The sequence below is a fragment of the Polyodon spathula genome, chromosome 15, assembly GCF_017654505.1.
Source record: "Polyodon spathula isolate WHYD16114869_AA chromosome 15, ASM1765450v1, whole genome shotgun sequence".
NCBI classification, from domain to species: domain Eukaryota; kingdom Metazoa; phylum Chordata; class Actinopteri; order Acipenseriformes; family Polyodontidae; genus Polyodon; species Polyodon spathula.
This window is the reverse complement of record NC_054548.1, coordinates 24,184,026-24,207,521: the sequence shown is the minus strand read 5'-3', so window position 1 is coordinate 24,207,521 and position 23,496 is coordinate 24,184,026. Positions and strand designations below refer to the sequence as shown.

At 36.7% G+C, this 23,496-nt stretch overlaps 1 protein-coding gene across 2 annotated transcripts in view; it reads right to left on the bottom strand.

Moving 5' to 3' along the window:
- Positions 1 to 9,860: 9,860 nt before the first annotated feature.
- LOC121327975 (protein TFG-like) overlaps positions 9,861 to 23,496 on the bottom strand; it is a 41,679-nt gene continuing 28,043 nt past the window's right edge. Inside the window, exons 7-8 of one of the 2 annotated variants that reach the window (XM_041272371.1) lie at positions 11,013 to 11,111; positions 9,861 to 10,728 (exon numbers count right to left, since the gene is read on the bottom strand). In XM_041272371.1, the coding sequence (XP_041128305.1) occupies positions 10,337 to 10,728; positions 11,013 to 11,111 (491 nt within the window). In that variant the 3' untranslated portion in view covers positions 9,861 to 10,336. Of the gene's footprint in view, positions 10,732 to 11,012; positions 11,112 to 23,496 lie in introns of both variants that reach the window. The other variant, XM_041272370.1, reaches the window with a different exon arrangement.

Genomic DNA, 23,496 nt, shown 5'->3' with positions numbered 1-23,496 from the left:
CAAAATGTTGACATTATTTCATTTATTTATTAAAGAAAGTTATGCAATACCCAATGCCCCCGTGTGAAAAAGTAATCGCCCCCTTAGACTCAATAACTGGTTACGCCACCTTTAGCAGCAATAACTGCAGCCAAACACTTCCTGTAGTTATTGATCAGTCTTTCACAGCACCGTTTAAGAATTTTGGCCCAATCCTTCATGCAGAACTGCTTCAACTAAATGACATTTGTGGGTTTTTGAGCATAAACTGCTCGTTTCAGGTCCTGCGACAACACCTCAATGGGGTTTAGGTCTGGGCTTTGACTAGGCCATTCCAAAACTTTAAATTTCTTGTTCTTCAACCATTCTGACATAGACTTGCTTGTGCGTTTCGAATCATTGTCTTGCTGCATGACTCATTCTCCTGTAGAATTATCTGATACAGAGCAGAATTCATGGTTTCTTCAATGATGGCAAGTCATCCAGGTCCTGATGCAGCAAAGCATCCCCAAATCATGACACTACCACCACCATGCTTGACCGTTGGTATGAGGTTCTTACTGTGGAATGCAGTGTTTGGTTTTCGCCAGACATAACGGAGCCCATGTTGGTCAAAAAGTTCCACTTTTGACTCATCTGTCCATAGAAAATTGTTCCAGAACTCTTGAGGATCATCCAGGTGCTCTTTGGCAAACTTGCCGAGACGAGCATTCATGTTCTTCTTAGTGAGCAGTGGTCTCCGCCTTGCTACTCTGCCATGAATCCCATCTTTCTGATGGCGGAGTCATGAACACTGACCTTAGCCGAGGTGAGAGAGGCCTGCAGATCCCTGGATGTTGTTCTAGGGTTTACGCCTTGCTTTTGGAGAGATTTTGGCAGGACGGCCAATCCTGGGTTTGGGACAGTAGATCCACTACTGTCCCAAACTTTCTCCATTTGCACAATATGGCTCTGACTGTGGTTTGGTGGAGCCCCAGAGCCTTAGAAATGGCTTTGTAACCCTTTCCAAACTGATAAGCATCAACAACTTTTTTCCGAAGGTCTTCAGGAATTTCTTTTGAACGTGGCATGATGTGCCTCTAGAACCTGCGTGCTGACAACTTCAGTCTGATGGTAAGGGTCAAAGTTAGTCAGATTTATATTGGGCGGGGCTGGCCCAAATCAGGCCTGATTGTTAACCAAAGTATTCAAACAGCTGACCCTAACTAACCCTTTAATTGGGTTGGGTTTACTAGGTGGGCAATAACTTTTTCATACTTGAAGATTGCATGTTTGATTACCTTGCACACCAAACAAATGAAAGAAGCACCAAACTTTGGTGTCATTTTTTCTCTCAGACTCCCTCTATATACTACTACAACCCACAAAAAGATCTGACCAAATTCAATGTTAAAAATGTGCAAAAATGCAGAAAATCAGACAGGGGGCAAATACTTTTTCAAGGCATTGTATAACACAAGAGATGGTTCTGGTGTATGAATTCTTACAACATAAAAAGCATAATTTTGTTTATAGGTTATAATGATTCATGGTGATACACAGATATGTTTTTATACTGTTAGTAAATTTAGGAGTAGTCTTAATATTAACATATAGATATGTATGTATGTGAATATACATAATGTAATCCGTCATGGTATCCTGTCAATTTGTCACGCATTTTTCATCACCAACAATGAATATGTCAAAATATGTCATAAAAACTGTGCTAAAAACAAACAGAGCTATAATAAATCATAAATAACAGATACAGTACGTATTCACTTACAAATTACATAAATTAAACCCATAATGTACTAACTTTTACTAGTTCGTGACCACCCAACTAACAAACAAATAAGAAAAAAACCAAAACAAAAATAACAAGTTTGTTTTTCAAACCTTTATTTTAACACTAGAAGCACCAAAATTTCAAACTACCTACCGCACCGGTCATTTTCACCTGTAGCGTTTTAAACAGCTGTGATATGATAATGTACCCTCTGTGATGAATTGTCACTGGTGATGAATTGTACCCTGTGATGAACTGCTGGTGATAAATTGCTGGTGATAAATTGTTTGTGATGAATTGTTGGTGACAAATTGTCATAGACCCATTTATCACATAGCATTACCTTTCCTACAGACAGTCTTGAGTAATTTGAGTCTTTATTCATAACACTGTTGCTTGTTAGAAAGTTTAGGGGTTTTACCTTCCTTATAGATTCACCACCCCCACTCACCCGTATTGTCACATAATTTACAAATTCTTTGTTATATAAAATTCATTAGATGCTCTGTACCTAATCGCTTTTCCTCTGGCTAAAATACAAGTCTACAATGACAGCCTGAGGGGTCTACAATTGCAGTTTGCACAATTTAACATATTTATATGAATATGGAGACAGAGAGTAGGAAACATTTAACAGTTCTTTAGACAAAACTTTCCCCTTAGCCTGTAAACCACCAATTGCCACATTTTTATGTCCTGCTTTCATAATCTCTTCCTTAAATCAGAGAGCATATATTCTAGGTTGAGTTTACTGCATATAAGGAAAATGTAAGTGGAAAAAATACACACACACACACACACAAACACATATTACTTACTGGGGTTTATGTTTTGTACAGATATAACAAACTAATAAAAAATATAATTGTGAGTGATTGTAGTCAGTTATTAAACATACATTGTACACCATCACAACCTTTCCAACCAATCAGATCGCTTTGTTGCTATAGGATATGTTTTGACACACTACAGATTTCAATTTCTGTACAAAATGGAACCAATTTAAGATGAAAAAAGCAAAAGACATTGCAAAGGTGCCTCAGGAGAAAAGCAAAAGAAAGATAACAGAACACGCTTCAAGGTATTTTTCTAAAAAGTAATGGTGTATAAGTCATGATTTGTTTTAAGTGCAGTGAACTCAGAGGTAAACATTCCACTAGTTTTAGTGCTACTATTCGTCAATATATAAACATAGTAGCCATTGTCAGTGCTTTGTTTTGATCCACATTAAAACTACGCTCACTGACCATGAACAACTGTTTAACACACGTGTCACTAGTCCAGTGGTGTACTACTCTAGCCTTCAAGTGCCATTCCAGTCTGGGTTTTTGTTTTAATCAGGTCCAAAATAAGTTAATTAACCATTAGTGAGTAGAACATGCATGGAATTGGAACGTGCGTGGAAAAAATATCTAGGCTGGATCTCAAGGACCAGAACTGTGCATCACTACATGAGTCATTGTGCGACCTATTAATCCACGTAAAAAAAAAAAAGTATGCTTATCAATTGTTCTATACAGACAAACAATACTGTCAGTTACACAGAATTTCAATATCAACTGTATCTCCCTTAAATTCAACAAAGTCAGAAGTCAGTATTTAGTGTGTCCACTTTTCATTAACAAAATACTAGTTAGATGCACATCATCAGTTTTTTCTTCCGAAATCCATTATTTAAATGCATATAGACTGCATTAAATATTTATGTTTTAAAGGAGAAACAAGTCTATAAATACATTTAGCTATTTGGTTTGTATGGTTTTCATTCAGGTCACTGTGCATAATCTAACGTGTAAACAAAGATTACCTTCAATATGATTTCTTCATTGGATGATGAACTCTACACAATGTGAACTTCTGGTCTCCATGTCGCTTGGGTCAGGAGAAAGAACCAAATCTCTTTCCCAGAGATCCTTTTTATAATCCTCATTGGTGCCAAATGCATGCTCCTCCTCCATAAAACCCCCACCTTGTATCCAAGTCAGGTTGTCCAAATTTCACCAAAGTAGACCAAACAACAAGAAAAATAGTAATGAAAAGATAATGGGGGTCAGGAGGGTGGGATATAGGTGTGTGGAGTTCATCATCCAATGAAGAAACCATATTACAGGTAATCTTCGTCTTCTTACCTCGACTGATGAACTCCACACAACATAAACTATGCCAAAGAATGTCGACTGAAGGATGGTAGGTTAGATGCTTGAAGGAAGAAACAACAGATAAAACCGAACAAGCAAAGGTAGGTTGAGAGCAAGATACATTGCAGGTAAAGTGTATGATAAAAGTATCAAAAGATGCCCAAGTGGCGGCATTGCAGATGTCCTGAATCGAAACAGATTTAAATTTTGTCCAAGTAGTAGCCACTTCCACTACTGAGTGAGCTTTGATGGGTTTTGGATCTGTTTTGCTGTCAAGCCTGTAACAGAACTCAATGCATGATGTTATCCAGTGCAAAAAAGTTAAAAAGTTACCCTGATGGTCTGCTACCGATGGTACTATGGATGTAGAAGTTTAGGGCTCTTACGACATCTGTAAGACAAAGTCTAGCTTCTTACCTTGATTTGTGAGGTTTTGGGTAGAAATCTGGAAATGTTATGGTTCAATTTATATGGAATTCAGTTACCACCTTCGGTAAGAATTGAGGATTAGTTCTGTAAACAATCCTCAAAAATGTCGTTTTCCATGTCAGATATTTTATATCACAAGTTGCCATGGGCTCAAATGGTGGTCCTAAGAGCTTATTAAGTACCAGTCTGAGGCTCCATTGTGGAATACTCTGGGGTTTTAGATGGTTCACTCCCTTAATAAATCAGGTAACTAACGGATGGGAGCCCACCTGGTGATTATCTTAGCCAGGTAAAATGCTGAAGATTGCAGCAACATGTACCTTAATAGAGGACAGGGAGAGATCTTTATGGAATAAATGTCTAAGCGAAGATAAAGATTCCACGAGGGGAATGTTTGAATGGTGCATGGATTATGATTTTCACCAGGAAACAAACTCCCTCCATTTACCGGAATAGGCTTGAAAGGTGGATGGTTTTCTTGAAGCAAGTAAAATGTTTACCACTTAGTCAGATAGCCCCCTATCCCTCAATTGTTGCCACTTGATCTCCAAGCAACAAGTTGAACAGGTGCTGGACTGTGGTGTAGTAGTTTCCCCATTGTGAGAACATGTTGGGGTTTAGTGGAAAGTGCATGGGTCTTGACTTGGTTAGTTGTAGAATCCGAGAATCAATACCTCTTGGGCCAGTAGGGGGCTACTAATATGAGACTGGTTTTGTCTCTTCTTACCTTCTTGAGTACCTCTGGGATTAGAGTAGGGATTGGACGATATAAAATTTGCATGGTATGATAACCGGGAAAAAAATACCGTGGTAACCTTAATATCACGGTACACACTATATCATGCAAGTTATATAATAAATGCTCAAAAGAAGAGACTAATGTAAATCACTTAAATTACTGTAATTCACCAAAAAAAACCCAACAAAACACACTTCCTTTCATGGAATGATTTAAACATTTGGTATTTAGTATTTTACTATGCCAAATAACTTGGTACGTTTCTTTTTTATAAAGATCAGAATAATAATTGAAAAAAAAAAAAAACTAAAGTTGTACACTCTCAATGTTACACTACAGCAGTATTAAGATCTATTATTTGCTCAAAATGACGTGGTGCTGTAGTTTGTTAAAACATTAACGTATAGAATTAAATAAAAACAGTAAAAACATTAAAAAAAAAAAGATTGATGGCAAATAGAATTGGGAAATGATCGATCTTTTGCTTAAAACACAAACATGTACCACAGGTTATTATTTAAGAGCAGAGATGAGTTGTTTATTTTTTCAATACTTTACATTTACAACATTGAACAAGTAAGCATTCAATGATTATTACACATGTGGAGTTTGTAAAAAAAAAGAAAAAAGATTTCTTCACTTACAACTTGTTTAAACAAAACTATGTTGATAATAAGTAGGCTATCTTGCTGCAGTCGCGGGTCTGTGGTAGTTTTATTTGAGACATCGGTCGTGCTCTTACAGCGCAGATTTCAGCAGTTCTGCACAGAATCACGGAGATGCGCTGTAGACTTCACTCAACACCCACAGAAATCTGTGCAGATTCTGCATAGCCCAGCGCAGCTTTGAAATGTTACTGTGGGAGTCTGGCTGCGGCTGTGAACCAAAGGGACGAAGCGAAGATCACGAGTGGCCTGACAATCGTAATGCAAATAACCACAAAAACTACTGCTGCCACCTTGTTAGTGGAGGCGAATGACATTTTATCAATATACAATGAAGCCGTGAACAGCCTTGTCAACGCTATATTAAATAAATACATCAATAATTTAAACAAACATATTGTACTAAATCTGTGATAAGTGATGTATAATTTTACAATAAAGTTAATGTTAATCAATTACATTAAACTGACTGTTGATAATCCAGACAACTATAAATACAGCACGTTGAAAATGTGTGCTACGCAGAAAGGTTTGGAGAAGGCGTTTCTCCAAAAGCTGCATGTGACGTCAGAAAGATAGCAGCCAAGAGCAACCAGCACAGCAAGCTCTGGGTAACAAAATGCAGCAATTAAAACGTGTATTCTGTGTTGTTGACAGTTTCCTTCAAAACCATTATCAAAATACAGTATCAGTTCACAAAAAGATCATCCTCAGACACTTTACTAAGGCTGCAAGTACCATTGCTTTATTTAGAAGAAGCGTGTTTACAGTTGAAAAATGCATTGACCGGTGTATAACCAAATTATGATAACTGCGGTTTAGAATAAAAGCAACGGTATTAATACCTTAATTTACCTAAACCGCGGTAAACCGAAAAACCGGTATACCGACCGATCCCTAGATTAGAGGTAAGGGCGGGCATGCATACATCAGGAAGTTTGACCATGAAATGGGCAGACCGTCTGTTGCTATTGCTGTCTCCTGGTGAACACAGGAGCAAAAGAGTGGCAGCTGGGTATTTTCTGCTGTTGCAAACAAGTCTATTTTTGGGTGACCTAGTTCATTGAATATCCACTCTAGGATGTCTGGTTGAATTTGTGGGGTGCCGTTATCCTGCTGAGTAGGCCATTGTCGAGTCTTAGTAATTAAGCTGCCCTTATAGAGATGTCCTGTGTTCTGCATCAGTTCCAGATGTACATGGCTTGTGTGCAGAGGTTCCATGATCTTGTGCCTCCGTGGTGGTTTATGTACTTTACTGCTGTGGTGTTGTCTGTGAGGATCAGAACTGTTTTTTTGTTTCAATATTGGAGTGAAGTGCTTTAGTGTCAGGGAGATTGCTAAGAGCTCCAAATAACTTATGTGGTGAGATTTCTGTTTGGTTGACCACATGCCCTGGGTCATACCACATGCGTCTTTGTATATAGACGGAGAGTAGGTGGATGTGGAGATAGCGGTATCCCCATGCATACCCAAGGTGAAAGCTGCCACCATCTGGCTTCTGTGGCTGACCCTGGGGAGACCTTGATGCGCTGGGAGTCTGGCAGGGTGTGGTTCCAAGAAGGAAGGAGGCACCTTTGCGCATGTCTCATATGTAACACCGCAATCTCTTACTAGGAAGACTGATGCTACCATGTGCCCCAGAAACTACCGATAAAAATGTGGTGTTTTTCTGTCTCCTATTTTGAAATGTTTTGCAATGCATCAGATTGTAGCAGCTCTTTCCTCTGTGAAGTAAACTCTTCCTGAGATTGTATTGAACTGTTCTAGATAAAGAAACTATCCTAGCCGGGGTAGTACCATATTTTTATTTTCTATGTTTAATTCTGGAACAGAGCCCTATCCAGATGAAAGTACTTCACTGCAAGAGTGAGCTAGACCCGGGGGAGGGTGAACGTAAGCCGCAGGCTCCCGCTGGCGGACGACCGCTTTGGGCTAACCAGCTCACGGCAGAATTTTTTTTTTTTTTTAACCATGGCAGATATTATCAACTGAAGGAAAAAACACTGTTATAAGACAGAAACCTGCAAAAAACAGTTTAATAAGAGTCACAAATTGAGTAAGTAATGTAAACTTAGCCCGGATGCATTCACTCATAGTGAAAAACAAAAAGAGAATTTGCAAATGGCTGCAGCGTGCTTTTGTCGGGGTAACTCGCACAGTGTAATGCACTCTCGCGGGAGTTTGCTGGCATACATGCTTTAGTTCTTGGGTTCTTAAAGGGGAATAACCCATTAGTGATGGTTCATATTTCGTATTTATAAGATAACCTATATTATGTCCATGATTTGGCATGAAGGACCAGAAAACAGCAAGGTTTGAAGGAAAATATGAGGGGCAACATAGTTGCCTGTATATTAATTTATATATATATATCACTAAAGAATCATGCCAAAAGCTAATTGACAAATCATCCTAATCATTTAAAAGAGGTTATTGTTGTTAAAGGTGCCTCAACTAGCTAGTAATTTCATTTTTCTTGTCAGAGTATGAATACTTTTGAATTGCAGCAGGGACAGGTTCATTAATATGCATAGGGCCTGATTGATGCTTTTGAAGAACCTTATTCCAGATTTGCTTTGAATGTTCCTTCGTCTTCATGATGTAGTTTTTGTTAGGAATGTACTAACCAACAGTGGGATCTCCCAGACAAGTGTATTTAACCTGAAATCATGTGAAACACCTTAATTGCACACAGGTGGACTCAATTCAACTAATTATGTGACTTCTAAAGATAATTGGTTGCACCAGAGCTTATTTAGGTGTGTCACAGCAAAGGGGGTGAATACTTATGAAACAGAAAATAATTGATTGCATATTTGTAATTAATTTAGAACAATTTGTAGATTTTATTTTTCACTTTGACATTATGGACTTTTTTGTTGATCAGTGGCAAAAACTCCTAATTAAATCCATTGTGATTCCATGTTGTAACACAATAAAATAATAAATTAAGTGCAACAATACAACAATTAAACACGTGTAACAATAATTTAAGAAAACTCTTCAATGTATGTCCCACAAGGAAATGCTGGCAGTTTGTATAAAACACACACACTGAATTTATGATCTGTTAACATAACATTCAAGAAGTATTTAATCGAAGAGCTTAGTTTGACCCAGAATTTTTTTTTCTTCTCCAAAAAAACAGGACAAAGTATAAAGCTGGAGCTATTTTAAATAAGTAATTATTTATTAGAATTAATAAATGATAAATGCATGTTTTTTTAAATGCGAAATTTAATGTTAATAAGAAACACTTTCCAATAAAATCACATACAGATTGAACACAATTTACTGACATCCTCGCAAGTCACGCACATCAGCAAAAATCGCAGACACTAGCAAAAGTCACGGAATCCGCGACACCCGCAACCACCGTGACTAAATACCATCCCTAAGCATCGGGACTGATGCTAAACGAAAGCCAGAGACTGTTGCATTTTACAACGCATCGAAGTACAATGTGGATGGCATGGCTGAATTTTGTCAAAGGTGGCCTATGGCTGTTTTTTATAATGTTCTGGTTTTATACAAGGAGTGCACCAGCAACAGAATCACTCGGAGGGACTTCATTTTGCAGCTAGCCCTGGACCTACAGCAGAAACATTTTGATGAGACATGAAAGCCGGCTGGCAAATGCCCCTCAACCTTCAGCAAGCGCTGCGCCCTCTGCCACAAGGAATAAAAGACAATGCCAGGTTGCTAAATGCAATAAAGAGAACTTCTGATGTCTGCGCCCGTTGTGAAAAGTTTGTGGCAAATCTACTGGTACAGTGAAAAGCGTGTTTTTTGCGTAGACTGTGTTCGAAAGCTGTAACAGAACTCTGAACAGAACAAGCCTTTGAAATCTGTTTCACCCCAAAGTGTTTTCATGTTGCGCAAGTTGTTCTATTTTTGTTTTATGCTATTTTTATAACTAGTTATTTATGTTTTACAATTTTATATGTGCATACAGCTTTCTACACTTGTTTACACAAGTTTATTGTGTAAAGTCTACTTTATTACAGTTTTTCATGTTTATGTATAATAAAAACAAGACAAGGAGATATGAGGCAAATGATTATCCAACCTGGAAATCAAGATTTTAATAAGTGAAGTAAAAATTGTCATGTTTAAAAACAAAACTTAAAACAAAGGGCTGAATCTCATTACCTTTATTAGCTTTCCAAGAAAACAATTTTTACAGAACACAATGTCCCTACAGCATGGGATCATGAATCAACAGTCTGGTATTAGTAAAAACCAAGTCAAAAAAAAGAAAAAAGAAATCCATGATCTAATCTTCAAGCTAAGAAGTTAATATCCATCAGACAAGTCAGGCTACAACTCTCGTTATTTTCGATTTTAGCATCTATCTAGGTAGTGTTCCAAAAAACTGTTTTTGTATTTATTTATGATACCAATACATTTCAAAACAAAAAAATAAACCCTATTTGGTCTTTCCATTAGCAGAAACAACGTATATTTTGTATGTATTTACTTGAATTTGAAAACAACATTTGCTCCACTTTTTAAGTTTATCCAAAAAACAAACAATGTATATTGTTGCTTGATTACTGTATCAGGATGGAAAGGATTACTTGAGCAGCTCTATAGGCAGACTGGAGGAGGGGTTTTACCGGTAACCAGGGCCTGGCTGGGTGTAGCCTTGCCCGAAAGTGGGGCGATTGCGTGCATAGGGGTTTGCGCTGCTTGGTGGGGGGGTCACTGTGCTACCTGGAGGTGGTGTGAAGCCTGGTCGGGGCTGGTAACCTCCGCCTGGCTGGTTGGGGGCTATGCCTGTCTGGGAGGCTGGGGGCATGTTGTAGTTAGCAGGCTGAGAGACTTGTGTGGTGTAGTTCTGTGGAGGGAAGGAGCCCGCTGGATACTGCTGTGGAGCTTGGGATGGCAGTTGCTGGGGCTGCCCTGCAAAACCAGGGGCAGGTGCAGCAGCCTGCGATGTTGGCGGGTTGTAGCCTTGGAATTGTTGCTGGGGCGTCTGTTGAGGGCCTGCCTGCTGAGTGTAACCTGCTGGAAAACATAATGAAAAAAAGAACCTGAATGAAATCTACAAGACTTCCAGTAACTATCACATTAAGAGAGATGATACTAAGAGCAGGAGTGGAACTCCCCAACCTAATTACACTGTCAGACAGACTGCCAATCCAAACAGTGAAACATTTCATTATTGGGATTTTTTTGTGTGTATACAAAAATATACATTTAATCAATACATTTATCAATCAGAACACAAGCATACAGTATGCTTTTGCCAAAAAACCATTCTGTACACACTATTTGGTTTTACTGACCAGAGTACTGCAATCCATACTGCTGCTGAGGCTGTGGCTGGGCCTGGGGCTGCTGGGGAGCATAGCCACCCTGCTGCTGGTACTGCTGGTACATCTGACCTGTTACACAGATAGACACCATCAGTTAGTTGTGTCATTGAAGATGTCTAGACAAGACTATTTGAGCTTACATGTTTTTTGTAATAATCCTAAAAATCCTAAAATTGAAAATGATTTATGAGAAGATGCATGCGATATTGGTATTTCTCTAATGCTATATCATCTTGGCCGTGAGTTTTAGTTTAGTCTGGATAAGGAAATTGGTAACACCAATACATAATAATAAAAAAAAAATCTATATGCACCAATAAATATAAATAATGCACAAATAAATGTGTTCTATCTTATACATGATACTGTACAAATATACTTAAGGAAACCTTGCAATTACTATGTAAAAGGATGCAGAGTTTGACACTAAAAATGTGATTAAAACTGTATTTCAAACACTTAAATCTTTTTACTAAATTGTAAAAAACTTTTGATAGCCAGAGCTAATCAACATCTGCATCCAGATTCTAAGTCCTTTAGTCCAATTGCTTGTGATTTTACTACATCTTAAAAACAGAACTTCATTTTCATCTTTTCCATTAAAAATGGCAGTAACCCAATAAAGGGGCCCTCCACTGCATCACAACCAGGATTATGCTGTACAGTAGGGGGCCAGCCACCCATGCCTCCAAAACATTTGGTAAGTCAGCATAAAAAATAATGCAATCATTATTTATAGTTCTTATGGTTTTAACTTTGTTGTGTTGTTATTATTAAATTAATGTGGTAAAAATGTAAATCTGCACTTACAAAACTCATGGAGATATAAGAAATAAATCAAAAAGTTTCACATATAAAAAAATTGGTATTTTATCTACTAAGGGGAGAGTATTACAGGGGAACATAATTCCAGGGTGACTTTTTTTTTATATCCAGAATACAATCAACTAATAAAACAGTTGAAGCCAAATCATCATCATCATCATCATCTAAATTCTACAAATAGATCCTGAAAGCTGAGACACTGGCATGTCCAGTCTGTCAAAATATTAAACACACTTAATCGTATCGTATTCAACATGCAATACAACCACGGTTACCAACATTCAAACTGAAATAACATTTGGTCACAGCGAAGCTATACCATGTAAAACTAAAGTTCCTTCCTATACAAATAAAAAAACTGTCAAATAAATCGTAGAAAACGCAGCATATAAAGTGTACTGCACAGACATTTATAGCATATATTTACAAGTAAAAAATAATATGCACAGAACAAAACATTAAATATATAGTTGAACAGAACTAACTTGCACTTATTATTCTCCTGCTTAAACACTGCTGGACTCACTGGAGGCAAGGCAGACTGGCCCGCTTCGTCCTGCTGCGGAGATCAGTGTATTAAGTGTTTTCCATTTGTATCCCATTTTCAAATCAAACTAGTACCTGTCACCGTATATACCTATAGTATCAAAAGCTTACCTACAACTTAACCCGCTAATTTCAAAGTAAGCACTTTGAATGACAGACGCTGTAGCTGGCAAATGAAAGTGCAGAGTCGGTCTTTGATTGACAGTCATTTCAACGAATTAAAGCATTCTAGCGCTGCTTCAGCCAATTAAATCTGTCAGAACAGGATGAAATGGCTGATGGTAAAACTACATTAGCCAATTAAGGAACCACTGAGTTGACTGACAGCGACCCCTAGCTGGAGACTGGACAGACCGTAAAAACTACACAGACTAGAAATGATTTCTTAAATTATTTTTGGTAAGAAAACAAGTAAAACAAGTTTTACTAATTAAAATCGAAAAGCATCAAGACTACTCATTTATCATGAGAGCAAGAGCAACATGACAAGCAAAGACAAAAAAACAGCATTGTTGGTGTCTGGGGTTTCCAAAACAAATGTACTAGAGTTACACAAATCCTAACCAAAACCAAGACATTTCAGACTGCCTTCTTTTTTTTCTTTGCTTTTAAACAATATATATGTTTTCAAAACCAATGTAAACAAATACATTGCTAGATGCTGTGCAGCGTGCAGAGGCGAATATATATATATATATATATTATATATATCTATATATATATATTATATTATATATATATATATATATATATATATATATATATATATATATAAAAAAAAAGATGAAACACCATTATATTCCGTTGACAGAATACTTATACCCAACTTGGGAAATCATAAAAACAGTATATAAAAACTGTATGAAAAGACGCTCGAACTTGACCTAGAGAACTAAAGGAGGACAGCTGCACAGAGTACACATTCAGAAACTTATGGCAGCCTTATTAGGTCACAAGTCAAAGTGAAGAGCGCTGTTAGATTCTGATTAAGGAACATATGAAATGGTTTATGAGGCATTAGTGGTTCAGGTGGTAGCGGGTCTACCATTAGCTCCCTGGATGGATAAATAATAAAAAAATAGAACATGCATTACTGCAAGCAGGTCCGCTCCCTAATATGAGTTAACGACAAAAAGCAACAGATTTTTATACAGAAAGACTCATTTGAGCTTATAGACCAATTTCAGCAGTTAACATTGTTCTATCAGATGACAAATGAGCTAGCGTACTTTCAAGAACCATATTAGGAAATAAAAAAAATATTTTGCTATTAAATTATCCTGCTGGCCCACATCTCCTCTGCTGCTCAGAAGGTTAAATATGGAACCGCATATCTGTAATGCTCACTTCATGGAAAACCACGTCTCCTTAACTGCTGAAGTACAAAATGGTAGGGGATCTGTCACCGATTAATTGCTCAGACCAATAATGGCAAGCCAGAGAAAAAATAACATGGCTTGTAATAATGGAGCAAACAAGACTGCAATAAAACAAATGGCGCTACTTCAGCTTTGGGGGGAGTAATATTTTATACGTGAAACTGAGAATCTTACCTGGTAGTACTAAATACTAGAATATCACTATTATCTAAACGCCAACAACTGTCCATAATAACATAACAGAAATGCAAACCAGCTGCAGTAAGTTTGATATAATTTAGCTGTTTATTAAAATAGTTTCTGGGAGGAAAATAAGTTTATACCATAAACTTATGTTAGTTGGGCTGCTTCAAAATGCTTGATTCTGATTAATTCTGAAGAATTCATTAAAAAAATAACTAGGAAAAAAAGCATGTGAAGAGAATAAAACAAGCAATAAGAGAGATCAGACAGCTGTTTTTCTTCCACTGTCTTGTTCCCTTCACAGGTATATACTGAAACAGACCCACCAGGTTCCTTTTTGTGCCAAACTGTTATTTTCTTGATGTCCCCTTAACCTCTTTCATTTTGTATATTAAATTATCTTGTTCTATTCTGTATTGTTCTGTATATTTAATACAGAATTAATGCCAAAAACTGCATCTCTCTTCTGTTGTGCAAATGCCAAGGACCTAAAATAATCAGCACCAACAATTATACTTGAGAGTATATTAATAATAGAGACAAAAATGAAAAAATGCAAAGAGAAAATGCATGTCACTAAAATACATATCCCCATCATATTAAAGCAAGTAGAAATACACACTTTGGTCAATATAAAGTGGATCTCTAGTCTCCAATAAAGCTCAGATGAACCTCAAATGTTATGTTTCCAACTGTTTAATCTCTGTTCTATATCAATCTGCTGGAAAATATGCAAATACAGCGCCAATGTTCTAGTATACAGCTTTTTTTTTTTTTTTTAATCTATAAAGTCTTAATTTGTGGACCAGCTTGTTAACCTCAATTGAAGGACTTTGTGCAAGTATCTCTTTCATCTGCAAACCAGATGCATGTCAGTGAGCTTTTCCTGAGGAAATATTTAGAAATAAAGAAAGATGTATTGATTTCCAAAAGACACATTACTAAAATCAGTGCTGGACCAAGATCATACAAAAAAAAAAAAAAAAAAAAGTTTTATTCCCTTTCCAAAAACATTTAAAGTTTTGATTGTTTAAACAGATAAATATCTAATTGTTTTAACAGCAAACTCACAGACAAAGTGCTTTTAATTTCTTGCTGTCAATTTATGTTTCATAGTAAGGGGACCAAAAAGGAGATACTAAAATTAAAAGAATTTAGAGGCAAATTACAGTCACAGTACCCATACAAAATTATATATATATATATATATAAACTGCAGAATATTCATGAAAGAGTACTCTTGCTGTATTCAATGATCACTTTGGAAAGACCCTTACAAATGTACTACTTACAATATAATGTGTCATATTAATGTCACGTTCTTTTACTATACAGTGCTATTTAGAATAGAACAGTGTAAAATTGTCATTTATATACCTCCCAAAATTCAAAACTATTCGAAGCTATACAACCCCCCCCCCCCCCCCCTTTTTTTTTTTTTTAAGACTGGACTCCAATTACATGTACTCTACATATTAATTGTTTCCAACAGTTGTCTCATTACCTGTGCTACATATACCACCATTAAGTATTTTCAGAATTTTACAATGTATTACATTTACTGTTTTCTTTTCCTGGCCACCTTTCAAAATAAACCCCTAGTGCTCACATGAGCCAAACTCATTAGCTTCAATTTATAAGTTGTTACTCAATTTTCCGGAAACCATAAAATCCTCAAGTGAAGGAAACATATAGGAGTAGTTGTTGTTTTACAACTGTACTGGAACGGATTGCACAGCATGAGCAAAGAAGATATACAGACTTTTTAGCACAAGGTGCATGCATGCCAAAACAGGAGTTGTAACAAGCATTTTAGACATCATGTTTTCTGTTCATCCTACACATATATTCTTCCTTATTCAACTTCAGCAGGTATACCAAAGACATTAGCTGAAGGACTAAGGTTTCGATTAAATTTTCCAATTGAAGCAGGTTAGTGATGATGACCTGTTTTTGTTCTGAGGAGCTGGTTGTTACCTCAGGTTTTCTCTCATATTCTGGTGTAATGGACCACTTTCAAACAGTTTACATTTAATCTAGAAATGCAGCAAGGTCGTACATACCATTGCCTTACCCAGCAATCCTTAAACTGCAGATTATGCCTAAATATGGTATTGAATTATAACAACTGTGTATTACATTCACTGTTTAAGATCATGTATGCTGGAGATAATAGCAACAAGATATTGAAATATGATGAATGTTTGGAATGAATTTTCCTGGCACTTGTCTCAATTTCTGGGCTAGAACTGTGGGCTCACCAGAATGAACCCTCTGCTAGTCACTGTTTTTTTTTTTTTTATTTGTATTCATAAACTTCTACAGAAGAGACTGACAAAATGAGACATGGATTATAAAACTGACTGAAATGCACTTATTGCAGTAGGGTATTTCTAATCTTGCAAAAAAAAAAAAAAACAACAGCAATCTGTTACTTATTGATTTAGTTAATTTACCAAGGCCCTGTCAGTATTAGCACAACCATTTTTGAGAACCAAACTCAAAACCATGTTACCTGAAATCTAGCCCAATCCGGTTACATCGTCCAGATTCGAGTTATGAAACTGGGATAATTGAACAGGTTGTTGTTTAAACATACTGTATTGTGGGTTAGTGGAAGATGGTATCCCAGCAACCCCTTGCAATTTGGAAGTAAAAAAAAAGATTTTCACTGTCAAGGATGCTGTTTTGTCCCTGTTGGCTAGGAATTTAAAGTTTAAATTCTGAAGCCAAGTGTTGCTGAATCAAGAATGCAGTATCTCCGATGGCTGCACAGTGGCTTTGTGGTGCATCTGTTTCACACACAGATGTTATACATGCAACATCACATAGCTGCTTCGATCAACCATTTTATACTCCATTTGTTGAGTTTGCCCACAACAAGCACTACTGAACGGAATACTAAAAGCGACAATTCAACAAGTAATGTTAATTAAAAGCTCACCTTCCTCTCACAAACGTGTCACTGTTTACTTCTGGATCTCTCAAATTACGTGGTCTCATACAACCTGAAGCAGTATGGAACAGCAACGTAAAGCAGTACGGCACTTTGGAGGATTAACTAACCCGATTTTTACCTGACTAAAATGTCACATAACCCAATATGGCTACAGTAAATGTAATTGTGCTGCATAATGTTTTAAATCCTGCCTCAAAATGGGTCTTAGAATCATGCCTAACCTCCAAGCACTGTACATCTGGTACATAAGAGTGTAACCACTGATCTGTCCCCCCTGCAACACTCTTCACCCAGTGAGGACAACATTTACATATTATATAACTCATGGCAGGCTTTGTTACCTTTCAGAGTGACCGACAGACCTTCAGAATTTCCAACAGCTGCCTTTTATGTCACAACATGCAATAAACAATCAAATGTCACTACACATTTGGCAATACTCTCGATAAGCAGTTTATAATAAATGTACAGTAGCAATGTGTAATATAAGAACAGTAAATGCTAATCTATAATTGTAATTACATTAAATATTTAACCAGGAACATACACTGAAGCAGATTATGATAATTTATTCAGGAATGTTGAAAGACCTACAAAATAATGTCAACTTCTGTTATGGAGAAAGCAATCATTTAGAAACCCTCCCTTTCAAAGTTCTAAATTAGATCGCATCAGGTAGTGTGGTTTATCAGAAATGATTTCCGATATGTTTTGGCGCATGGGCATTACAAATACAGTACTCAGAATAGGCACCTGAAGGAGTTGAAAAATGACTATCAATACTGCTGTACAATTTTTAGATTTATGTTGTAAAATGGTGGATAATGGAGTGGTGTGGCCATATTTATACAATGCACTGCTAGGAACTGTAACCAAACTGCTGTGATAGTTTTTGCATGCATTAAGCCCGACTAAACATGAAACTTTAATGTGGACACTTTGAGCAGGATTCATTAAAACATGTGAGTATGGTACGAGATGTGGACAGGGCCTTAGTTGAATAATGCCTTTTTAGATTGGGTTTTATATTTGCGGTCTTACTTTTAAAAGTTGTCTCACAATTACATTGGAAACATTTCTTGATGTAAATGTAAACCAAGAACATTTTAATACTTAACTGTAATGAACCACCTCAAAATTAAAACAAACACACTTTAAAAGGAATTCAATCCTGAGAGAATACTGCAAAGCCAAGAAAACTTGTAGCCTTTATACATTTTCCTTCCTTACTTTCCAGGGCTTATGATTTGCCAAATTGCTTTTACAACTCAGACCAAAGGAAAGGTATTCTAAAGAGGAGATGACAGTATTCCTGTGCTCAATATTGCAGTCTGCTAGTGATTTATACTAGACATTTTAAAATAAACTCAAAAATCCAAAGCAACTTTAGGGCCAAAATTAGTTACCATGTACTTGCTTGCCTTCATACCAACCTATGTATTTTTACTCATAAATCTGTGTTAAACTATGAAGCCATATTTCAGAGATTTATATGTGTTATATAACAATTTGAAATTGGATTAGCACAGCTCTAAAAAGTACAAACTTAGCAGGAACTACTTTTAAAAGCAATAAAAAACAGATGTTCATTAGAACAAATAGTAATATCATTAAAAAAAACAAACAAAAAAAAAAAAACGATGTACAGTGGCTCTCAAAAGTATTCACCCCCCTTGGACTTTTCCACATTTTATTGTGTTACAACATGGAATCAAAATAGATTAGGAGTTTTTGCCACTGATCAACAAAAAAAAAAAGTCCATAATGTCAAAGAGAAAAATAAAATCTACAAATTGTTCTAAAATTAACAAAAACAGAAAATAATTGATTGTGTAAGTATTCACCCCCTTGAGTCAATATTTGGTAGAGGCACCTTTGGCAGCAATTACAGCCATGAGTCTATTTGGATAAGTCTCTACGCAGCTTTGCACATCTGGGCACTGCAATTCTTCTTTGCAAAATTGCTCAAGCTCCGTCATGTTGGATGAGGACCTTTGGTGAACTGCAATTTTCAACTCTTTCCACATATTCTCAATTGGATTGAGGTTCCGGCTTTGACTGGGCCACTCACCATGACCTTTTTGTTTTTAAGCCACTCCAGTGTGGCTCTGGCTGTATGTTTGGGGTCATTGTCCTGCAGGAAGATGAATCTTCTCCCAAGTCCCAGGTCTCTTGCAGACTTCAGCAGGTTTTCCTCCAGGATTTCTCTGTACTTTGCTGCATCCATTTTGCCTTCTATCTTCAAAAGCTCTCCAGGCCCTGACGCAGAGAAGCATCCCCATAGCATGATGCTGCCACCACCATGCTTCACGGTAGGGATGGTGTTCTCAGTATGATGTGCGGTGTTAGGCTTGTACCAAACATAGCGCTTAGTGTTGAGGCCGAAAAGCTCTATTTTGATTTCATCAGACCATAGAATCTTCTTCCACTTTGTCACATGCCTTCTGGCAAACTCCAGCTGAGATTTGGTGTGAGTTTTTTCAACAACAGCTTTCTTTTTGCCAGTCTCCCATAAAGGCCAGTTTTGTGAAGCACCCGGGCTATTGTTGCTGTATGCACAGTGTCTCCCAGCTCAGCCGTGGAAGACTGTAACTCCTTTACAGAGTTGCCATAGGCCTCGTGGTGGCCTCCCTGACTAGTGCCCTTCTCGCCCGGATACTCAGTTTTTAAGGACGACCTGTTCTAGACAGATTTACAGTTGCGCCATATTCTCTCCATTTCTTAATAATGGACTTTACTGTGCTCCGGGGGATATTTAATGCCTTGGAAATGTTCTTATATCCTACCACTGACTGGTGCTTTTGAAGAACCTTATTCCGGATTTGCTTTGAATGTTCCTTCGTCTTCACAATGTAATTTTTGTTAGGAAATGTACTAACCAACTGTGTGACCACCCAGAGACAGGTGTATTTAACCTGAAATCATGTGAAACACCTTAATTGCACACAGGTGGACTCCATTCAATTATCTGACTTCTAAAGACAATTGGTTGCACCAGAGCTTATTTAGGTGTGTCACAGCAAAGGGGGGGGGGGGGGGGGGGGGGGTTGAAAGTAAACAGGATTAATGTGTTAATTCCTTTTAATCAGACATCACACATGTGTGATGCATTCTGCACACAGTAGCATTGATTCCCAGTTGTAAAAATGCATGTAAACTGAATTTAGATTCATATTAGCTAAACATAGTAATTTAACTAATTTTTCCATCAACAATTATAGGATGGGCAGTTCATGAAAGTTGCACCCTTATCTAAAATTCTTCAAACGTTCTTTTTTTAGACAACGTTTTATGTATTGTACCAGTTTGACAATTGCATGGATTCAGGCACATTTCTACAAGAAGGTTTCAACAGTAATTAGTGCCCCTTTGTGGTAATCTAAAAATGTTAAGCCTCAGATCTACAATACCACAATGCCACACTATGGCAGAACATCATTTAAATGTAACAATTAACATTGCCTGTAAACTGTTGTGCTAAATTAATAAGTTGTATTTTATGAGCTTTACTACAGTGACTCCAATGTGGAAATGTTGTGTTTGGTCCTTAAATACAACTTAACTCATTTTACTTTAAACTACTACTACTTAAATGTATATACGTTTTGTTTTTTTTCAATGAAAAATGTTCTCCATGACTTTCATTATTATTGAGATCTCAAAAATAAAGTTCTGAAAGAAAGAAATGTTATTGCAAATATGTATTTTCATTTTAAAACAGGGATATCAGATACTATATATACTAGATTAAAAGAAATCTCTTATTCTTATAGGCAGTCTTGCACTTCCTGGGTCAATTCCCCTGGAAAGTGAAATTGACTCCACCTCTTCACTGGCTACTTTTGCAGTCAATAATCAATGAGCTGCTTTCCCGGTTGACTGACATGTTTTCAGCAAGTAACATGACTTGCTGAGGGGAAATAACCCAGGAAATGCAAGTGAAAACTGTTAACCACAGAATAATGCATAGAAACTGACAGCTTCCTTTAACTCAGTAGTACCAGATATCATGTTTTAAAAATGAAATACAGGTGTGCTATAACATGCATATCCTTTACAACTGCAAATTTGTGACGTGGCTAATGTAAGTGCAAAATGGTACATTTATGGAATCATTTTTGTTACCTACAATTACTTAAAAAAAGTTAAATCACACTGACTTAATTATTATCTACTGCTGTGTAGACTGGAGGACATTAGTGGTTAAAATCTTGTCCAGGAATAAGAGTGAAAAATCAGGAAGTTAATGCAAAATTATTGCATATCAAAACAGATAAAAGGTAAGACAAAAAATTGCAGAACAATGAGTGCTTTTGGTTAGTCTGACAATGACAGGTTCAACATTAAAATAACATTGTAAGACTTGAATAGTACTCAATAATTGCTTGAGGGAAAGTTTGATTTTGTGTTAGGTAATAAACATGTGTAATTAATTAAACATTTGTATTCTGTTTTTAAAAAGTGTGGTCAATGAAGCAAATGGCAGAGAACGTCTGGTCATGAAAAAACACCTGGGACACAACTAAGACAGTGGAAAGATGACATAAGGAACTGGACTGGTCAATGCTCCAATTACATTGCCAAATGGCACAGAGAGACACTTTGGTTAACACAGGATGGCTTTTTAATTCTACCACACACAACCTGGGCAAGGGACCAATGTCACGGAAACCATTGCCTCATGGACAAAAAGGTTCAAATTCAGAATTACGCAGTATAATTCAGCTTGCCGTCATGTTACAGTACCAAAACACTTCTGTGAGCTCTACCACCAGACAAAATAAGGTAGCCTGATTCCTAGTATTGAACTGTAAATCTTGCATGAAGAATGAGTGTCTTTAGGCGGAAAGGCGCACAATATCCACAAAACATTTTCGTGTGAATCCTTAGTGGGTAGAAGTGCAGACATGCATACATATGGTTACAATACAGTACCAGATGAAGCCGTGGAACCACCACGAGAAAATATCAAGTAGCAAGCTGAACCTAAAATTAGAAGTACATGTTTAAAGGATCAGCAGGTAACCTAGGGAGTGACTTAATGGCTAAGTCAGTCACAGTATAAATATCTTATTAGAGACACTGTCCAAAAGTAAATACTTTTAAGAGTATTCCTGGTTATTCATTTCCATGCTGATAATATGGAAATACACACCCTTGTATGTTAAGAGGTCTCAACTTTCTTCTTTTGACTGATAACATTGCAGCTGGCCTGTTTACATTTATGACCGTAAATTGCAACATCCTCATACTCCAATGACTGTGCCGACTCCTATAATTAAGCAGCAATCATTTGTTCCATCCCCTTATCCTGTGCTCATTAAGTGTCATTTAACTTACATTCCCCTGCAGTGCCAAACAGAGCACATTGTGTGATTCTAGTAGGAACTCAGGTTTCCTGCACTATGCACATGGCTAGAAAGCAAGCACTGAAATAAAGAACTCATTGTTCTTATTCAGTCAGAAATCTTATAAACAGCCAGGGTTAGATTTCTCTTTTTTTATATATAAATAATGACACTCCCACCTGTTGCTACAGCAGGTGAATAACATCATTCTTGTCCAAAAAACCCACAGTGAAATCCAGACACCCGAGACACAGTACATGGTTTGATCCAGATATATTGCATCTAGTAAGTAATGACAGTTTGCTGTCTTAGAGAATAAAGATTCTCGAAAAAAGATAAATGTTTTTTTGTAAAACAAATACACTTAACAATAACAAATCAGCCTATACTTAGTTTTTAAACACAAAAGCAAAATGTGGTTTCATGACTTGGGTTGAAGATATTGACACCACGTCTGGGTCTAAACCGCATTTTTTCAGGTTCTTAATACTTAGACTCAACAATGTTTACCTGTATTATAAAGATGAACTCAGGTGGAATAGTACTCAGATTACTTGAATTAAATTACTAAGCAAGCCACACTGATAAAAAAAAAAAAAAAGTACAAGTTTTAAATCAAAATAAAATTAAATATAGCATAGTATAATACAACATGATGAATGCACTGTTAATTGCAATATGGAAATAAGGAAAAAAAGGGTTCACGTGTGTAACCGGAATTACACAGATCTGCAACAAACTAATCTCTGACTTCACAGGACTAATGTATTCCACTTAATGTGAACTTTTTTGTGACCACATGGTCTAGTTTTGTATGCTGCAATCAGCACTACTAGTTTAACTGATGAGTCCGCTAAGTTACTACATTTTTGGTATGCTGCAATTTTGATCATTAGTGGTACTAATGTTAATTCCAGCAAGTGGATCACACTCACTTAATCCTACAGTTGGGTGTAATCCTCAAGTGGACTCATTTAGGAATGTTCCAACTGACAATAGATTTTTTAAAAAACAAGAAATGCAAAATAGAATTGATGTACAGGGTCTCAATACTATCAAACTAAAACCAGCATTTTACAATTTGGTTTAAATTTGTGGAATAATCAGAATGATCTAATGTTTGTAAAAGAACAAAACTATGAACACTAGCAATATTATCTCCTTTGTGCTGGAATATATTTATATACGTTATTATCTCAAGGTCAAATCTCCCC